The following is a 7,453-nucleotide window of genomic DNA, read 5'->3' as shown; positions in this document are numbered from 1 at the left end:
TCATTTTTCAGGTCTAAGCCATGTTTAATCAATTTTTCCGATATACTGTATACCAACCCGATCACATAATACCGACTCGAATATTCTTCACCAAGGGGATGGTTTATGCCGGAAATGCCAACAGATTTTTTTGTTCTAGTTCTCCCACTTGATTGGACTCAGGTTGCCAAGAAAACCCGTTTTTCATGGCCTTTGAGATTTTACTATTATTAGTCAAGAATCTCAGTAACCCTAGTTCCTCACGGTATCCCACAAATCTGGACTAAGTTGCAGCCGAACACGGACCCTAATGTAAAAGCCGCCCGCCATGTGCGAACTCGGCTCTCGTAAGCGGCGATTAGAGTAGGTAAAAGAAGGACCAAAACCAAAAAACACTTTCCCTTTACACATCTCTCTATCAAAATAACCCCACCATAGTTTATTCCCAATAAAATACTTTACTTCCTAAAACACCCTTACCACAAAAAATATTCCCCTTGAAATCCCCCCCAACAACCTCTTGTTTCAGTTCTTTCTACCAACCCCCCCTAAAAATTGTATTTTGTCCTCGATACATCAAAACCCTATAAATTTCCCCTCACATTCTCCTTTCTCCAAATAGGGTTCACATTTTTTTCTCCTCTATTCCTCATTCTCACTCTAAATCTAAGATTTTTGTGAAGGAAAGGAAAAGAGAAAAAAGGAACTCTAAATACAAAATCAACAAACAATGGCTTTGACAAGTAGTTCTGCAGCAATCTCAACCAAATCTATTCTCCAAACCCATCATCAAAACTCCCTAATCAACTCATCTAAACCAAACCCATGTTTGATCTCTCTATCTAAACAGAAATTATCATCAATCAAAGCTGTTCATGCTGCTGAACCAGCAAAAAATAATTCCGTACCACCAAAACCCACCACCACAGTAACAGCAGCAGCACCTAAATTGAGGAGTGCTGAGAAATGGGCAATTGATAGTTGGACTACAAAGAAGGCATTACAATTGCCTGAATACCCAAACAAACAAGAATTAGAAGCTGTATTGAAAACTATTGAGGAGTTTCCACCAATTGTATTTGCTGGTGAAGCAAGAAGTCTAGAAGAGAAAATTGGTGATGCTGCTACGGGTAAAGCATTTTTACTTCAAGGTGGTGATTGTGCTGAATCTTTCAAAGAATTCAACGCCAACAACATCCGTGATACTTTCAGAATTCTTCTACAAATGGGTGTTGTTCTTATGTTCGGAGGTCAAATGCCTGTTGTCAAGGTTAGATCTAATATAGAAATTTCAACAAGAAAAAAAAATATAAAGATTTCATTTTTACAGAAACAAGTTAGATCTTGGATCAATATTGATTTTGCCCTTTTGTTTGTTGTGTAGGTGGGAAGAATGGCAGGACAATTTGCAAAACCAAGATCAGATAATATGGAAGAGAAGGATGGAGTGAAGCTACCAAGTTACAGAGGGGATAACATAAATGGAGATACATTTGATGAGAAATCAAGAACCCCAGATCCACAAAGGATGATTAGAGCCTACTGTCAATCCGCAGCAACTTTGAATCTTCTTAGGGCTTTTGCAACCGGAGGTTATGCTGCTATGCAAAGAGTTACTCAGTGGAATCTTGATTTCACTGAGCATAGTGAACAGGGTGACAAGTATGTATATTATGCTCACATTAAATTTCCTTAATTCAATTCAGTTCTAAAATTTTGAGTTTAGCTTTATTTAGTCTTTGTGGGGATTATGAATTTTGTTCTTTAGCTTGATTTAGAATCTACTGATATGATCCAAAAAATTTGTCCCTATATTTGTCGGTCATTTTTTGTTTAGGTGTCCTCACTCTGATAATTGCTTATGACAATTACAATGTTAAGCATAAAACTATAACCAACTCACATGGTTTTATTGGAAAATTACGTTATGTAGTTTCTGTATCTAAATCTGAGATTAACTTTTAGATGTTGTTTATTGTTTCACTATTTGATAGGTACCGCGAACTTGCTCACCGTGTAGATGAAGCCCTAGGTTTCATGTCAGCTGCTGGACTTGGTGTTGATCACCCAATTATGACTACCACTGAGTTCTTTACATCTCATGAATGCTTGCTTTTACCTTACGAGCAAGCCTTGACTAGGGAAGATTCAACTTCCGGACTTTTCTATGATTGTTCTGCTCACATGGTTTGGGTTGGTGAACGTACTAGGCAGCTAGATGGTGCGCATGTTGAGTTCCTGAAAGGAATCTCTAATCCCCTTGGTATCAAGGTATATCCAAACATATTTGTCTAATTTCCTCTTTACTCTGATTGGCTTGGTGTTTGAAGTTCAAAACGCTATATATACTTGATTGGCTAGCCTAGTTTGTTTAGAGATATTCAACAATGTTGCTAGTATTGGTTTGGTTTTAATGCCAAGTTGTCCTTGTTAAAGAAAGGATTGTTTGGTATAATAGTGTGGTCTTGAAATTCACTGACTAACGGTTCGTGTTTGAAATGCAGGTAAGTGACAAGATGGACCCTAATGAGTTAGTTAAGCTCATCGAGATCTTAAACCCAACAAACAAGCCAGGTAGAATTACAATTATCACAAGGATGGGAGCTGAGAACATGAGAGTGAAGCTCCCTCATCTGATTAGGGCAGTCCGTAGAGCCGGGCAGATTGTTACTTGGGTCAGTGACCCCATGCACGGAAACACCATCAAGGCTCCATGTGGTCTCAAAACTCGTCCATTCGATTCAATCAGGGTATACCTCTCTCTCTCTCTCTCTCTCTCTCTCTCTCTCTCTCTCAATCAATGATGCTTGCATTATTGAAACTCTTAGATCCTTCGAATTTACTTATAGTTAGGTGTATGATTTGTAATTGAATGGACCCATACGTGGTAGGTGATTGTTGGCACAATGTGTAGTATCTTCGCCTAGCAAAATAATTGACTTGTTAAATATAGATGAGGTAGGTAGGACATACACGTAGTTAGACAAGCATGTGGCACCTAATTTAGATGGAAAGTGTGGAGCTCAGTCAGTAAAGACCTCCTTGGTAGGTGGTCTGCTCGAGTTAGTTTGTTTGTTTAGTTAGATTGAGTCCTAGAATATCTAACTTTTAAGCTAGCCCCTCTCACTCTATCTCTAAGCTTTCTTAGTTTGAGAATGGGTGAGTGAGTCGATGAGTAGAAAACTTCTAACTTTTTCTTGTAGAAAAAGAGCAAACTTCTTCAAACTTGACATCTTAAAAGCTGACTTTATTAGGTCTGCACTTTTATTTCTATATTAGGTTGACAAAAAAGATACATTTTAAGCTCTCTCAGGTTACAAAGTACAAAACAGCTAATAAAATTGTTTTTTTCCTTTTGGTCAGGCCGAGGTACGAGCATTCTTTGATGTGCACGACCAGGAAGGAAGTCATCCAGGCGGTGTTCATCTAGAGATGACTGGACAAAACGTGACAGAATGCATTGGAGGATCAAGAACAGTGACTTTTGATGATTTAAGCTCACGTTATCACACTCATTGCGACCCTCGTCTGAATGCCTCCCAGTCGCTCGAACTTGCATTCATTATCGCTGAACGACTTAGAAAGAGAAGAATTGGATCAGAACAAGCACTTGGTGGATTCTTAGGGATGTAGAAGTAACTAAACTTAAACGAGATCTCTAATTAAGTGTTGTTGGTTTAATTTTTTACAGGGTTCCAGTTGAACAAATGTCTTAATTTTTAATCATGGGTTTTTGTGGGTTTAAACTATGTGTATGTAATGTATGCTATTAGTGAAACAAGTCATGGTTTGGGGATTTTGAAACCTTGAAATGAAGAGGGGGAGATGAAATAAAGTTCTATTATTTTATTTTTTATGTTATTGTTATCATTAATTAATTTATTTTATTTCTTCTTTTTGATAAGAAGCATTTCGGATAGTCTTGTATTGTTTCGGCAATTTCAGCAGGTTCTGAAAAATATATGTACCTGTACCTGCAGTTTTAATTCGAAACTATCATTGGTGCACACCAGGTTGTACTTTGTACTGGGTATAACTTAGGCATTTTACTATATACAGGATACCATGGCATTGCTATTTGGGACCTAAAAGATCCGAGTCTAAGGTTGGTAGAATCCTGGGATTAAAATTTTACTCCAGAGGATTGGTCGAAGTTCACAAGACAATCGAAGATGTATCCAGTAAGAGAGCATTTCATACGAGGTTTAACCTGAACTAGCCAATTACCACTTTCCTCATAGGGAGGATATGATCCAACTTTCAAAATCCTTACTTTGTCTATCGAGTCGCATCTTCCTTTTTATTTTTGGGTGAAGACTTTTGTTTGTTTTGTCTTGATTCCCTCTCGATATTTCAAGAAAATAAAATGTGTTAGGAAAAATATCTCTTTGATCTCAGCATGGAACACGTTGTTCCCACGAGCCCATCAGAAATGTTGTTCATTATTTATTTATTTTTATTTTTTATCGGTCTATCTTCCTTTTGTCAAAATGATACATTGACGATTTTCTCGTGTCTCGTGCGAAAGATGTCTCAACGAATGTGCTTTTGACTGGGTCTGGTGGTGAAATGTTTTATCAAACAAACGATCTTAGACTGGGAGACCCCTTGTCCCCCTATCTGTTTGTTATATGTATGCAAGATTTCTCTAGGCTTATTATTAATGCTGAATTTTTAGGAGATATTCAGGGAATCAAGGTGATTAGAGACAGTCCAATAATAAGTCACTTAATTTTTTTTTTGTTGATGACTGTCTCATCTCCACTAATACTAGTTACAAATGTGCAAAACATCTAGATAACGTCATTAAAGATTTCAGTAAGTACTCTGGACACTCAACTAATTTTCATAAGTCTGGGATATCTTTTTGCTCTAAGTTGGATAACTCGTTTAAAGTTCAAATTACAGATACTTTAGGGATTGAAAGATTAGCCTTCCAAGACAAGTATCTTGGTGTTCCCCTGTTGATCCAGAGGAATAAGATGGAAAATTCTGGGACCCTGGAGGATAAAATTCATGATAGGTTAACAACTTGGAAGAGTAAGCACATTCATCAACCTGCTAAAACAGTTATGATACAAGCTGTATTAGAATCTTTAGCTTCACACCACTTAGTTGTTTCCCCTATGTCGAAAATACTCACAAATAGGCTTGATAACATTCAGAGACACTTGGAATAAAAAACAATCTGGTAGAAGTTTAGTTCTCAAGGGATGAGATAGTGTCACTATGCCTAAAGCCTTAGGTGGTCTGAACATTAAGAAGACTGCTGATTTTGAATGCAACTCTTCTTATGAAGCTTGCTTGGAGAATGTTACGTGATCCAGATGCTTTGCGCGTTAGGGTCTTGAAATGTAAATATTCCCCAATAGCCATCCTCTTGTTTATGCTAAGAAGAATGGCTCATGGGCCTGAAAAGGAATATATGATGGTTTACAAATCATTAAGGAGAACCATTGTTGGGAGGTTGAAAATGAAAAATTAATCTCAATATGGGATCATATAAATGGATTCCCAATAGATATGACTTGGTATCACGTAGGTTTAAATCTATTGACTTAAAAAATGTCGATCAACTCATCATACCTGGAACTAATACTTGGAATATAAATATCTTAAAAGCTTCGTTTGACTGTGAGACTGTTGATGGAATTTGCAAGATTACAAATCCTATGAAATAAAGTGATAATTTAAGATGGACTCCCTCTAGAAATGGTATCTTCTCGGGGAAGACTGCTTATAGAACTATTAATAATGCAGTTCACGATGCTAACCTAATTGCTACTCAGCTGAATTTTCCTTGGATAAAATTTTGGAAATCTCCTTTACCTCCGAAGATTTGACACTTCCTATGGAAATGTTTTCATAATTGTTTACATGTCAGGGAAAGACTTGCTAGATTTATGCCAAGTATAAACTCTTCTTGTCAGTTTTGTAATGATAATATTGAGTATGTTGATCATATGTTATTAAACTATCAGCAAACTAAGTAGGTGTGGTTAGGTTTTTAGTAAGGAATATGGCTGGGCGGGTTTCAAGGAGTGGATTTCAAGCTGATTTACATCAAATAATACGCATGATGGATTCAAAATTATTGCAGGATATACTCTTTGGAATATCTGGAAAGCAAGATGCTCATGGGTGTTTGAAAATACTCAATTCCAAGTAGATGGGATTGTAAGACTGGTTGATAAAGAGATATTTGAATGGAATGGGCACTTGACAAAACACACAGTTGGGAACCTGCATGATGGAATAGTTAGAGAGCCAACCATATGGAACCCTCCATAATCTGATTTAAAAAAAAAAGTTAATTTCGATGTAGCTTTCCAAAATAAAAATAAAATTATGGGATCTGGTCTTATATTGATTGATGATGCAGGATCGTTCGGTGTGGCATGGTGCATCCCAGGAGTAGCTGAAAATGAAGAACACACAGAGGCTATTGCAGCTTGGGAGGCAATCAAATGGGAGAAAAGAAACAACATTCAAAAGTTGCATTGTGAAGGAGACTGTCTGAACGTGGTTTTTGTCATAAATGGAAATCTAGGATCTGTTAGATGGATCAATAACCCGATTATTATGTATTGTAAGAAACCGTTAGGAAGTTTCATTAGTTGGGTTTTTGTTCATGTTCCGAGAAAAACAAATGAAGTAGCCTGTTGTTTGGCTAAAAAAAGCTGAGACTAGTAGTATTTCGTTGTTCTGGGGAAGTGATTCTCCTGTTTGGTTGAAAACTTTCATTAGAGATAAATTGTTTGTATCACGATGTTAAGTTTAATGAATTTTGTTTTCCTATTAAAAAAAAAACTTTATCCGGAAGGTTTTCTAGCACTGTGTGATCCTGTAACGACAATGATGAAGATGTTGGATAACAATCATATTCATTATCCATTGTATGCATATCTAGCCTACTAAATATATTAGTATCAACACAAGCAACACTGTCTAACATTTATAAGGAGATCCATTCTCTGTTTCTGAACTTTTATAAATAAATGTCACTTTTCTCCTAAGATAAATCTGACCAGCGAGTTCATTTCGAAAAAACTGGACTTAGAATAAAATGAAGAGGGTACTAAGTACACCACAATATTTTATATGCCAACCTATAAATCTGGTACCTTGTGTGATCATCTATGGACAAAGAAGTTGATACAATACAACAACAACAGGATAATCACTTGTTTTTTTGTTTTTTTTAATGCCCTAAACTAGTGGTCCCTAGACTACATCCAAACTCCTTAAATTGGAGCGGATTTCAGCAATTACAGGGTTCGAACCCCTACCTCCGCAGTGGGAGGGAGCATGCCAACCACCAAAACCACTTGGTGATTGGCGATAATCACTTGATAATAGTTATGGTACAATACCGATTTACTGTAGGATCAATATCAAGTGTTTTGTATTAACGTACAATGTATTTACTTTTAATTATAACTAAGACAATAATTATTACAGAAAGTAAAAGTAA

At 36.7% G+C, this 7,453-nt stretch overlaps 1 protein-coding gene across 1 annotated transcript; it reads left to right on the top strand.

Moving 5' to 3' along the window:
- Positions 1–579: 579 nt before the first annotated feature.
- On the top strand, positions 580–3,857 carry LOC113347328 (phospho-2-dehydro-3-deoxyheptonate aldolase 1, chloroplastic-like). The gene is made up of 5 exons (XM_026590967.1): positions 580–1,249; positions 1,364–1,641; positions 1,974–2,250; positions 2,484–2,729; positions 3,343–3,857. The coding sequence occupies exons 1-5, from the start codon at positions 710–712 to the stop codon at positions 3,610–3,612; spliced, it is 1,611 nt and encodes a 536-aa protein (XP_026446752.1). The 5' UTR covers positions 580–709; the 3' UTR covers positions 3,613–3,857.
- Positions 3,858–7,453: the final 3,596 nt, after the last annotated feature.

Source organism: Papaver somniferum, chromosome 2 (genome assembly GCF_003573695.1).
Source record: "Papaver somniferum cultivar HN1 chromosome 2, ASM357369v1, whole genome shotgun sequence".
Taxonomy (NCBI): Eukaryota; Viridiplantae; Streptophyta; class Magnoliopsida; order Ranunculales; family Papaveraceae; genus Papaver; species Papaver somniferum.
The sequence above is the reverse complement of the archived record's forward strand: the minus strand, read 5'-3'. Positions and strand labels throughout refer to the sequence as shown.

Excerpts from the sequence above, each read along its gene's own strand:
- LOC113347328 (XM_026590967.1), top strand. The coding sequence starts at position 710 with ATGGCTTTGACAAGTAGTTCTGCAGCAATCTCAACCAAATCTATTCTC. Across the intron at positions 1,642-1,973 it reads CATAGTGAACAGGGTGACAA|GTACCGCGAACTTGCTCACC; the intron begins GTATGTATATTA and ends ACTATTTGATAG. Across the intron at positions 2,251-2,483 it reads CTAATCCCCTTGGTATCAAG|GTAAGTGACAAGATGGACCC; the intron begins GTATATCCAAAC and ends TTTGAAATGCAG.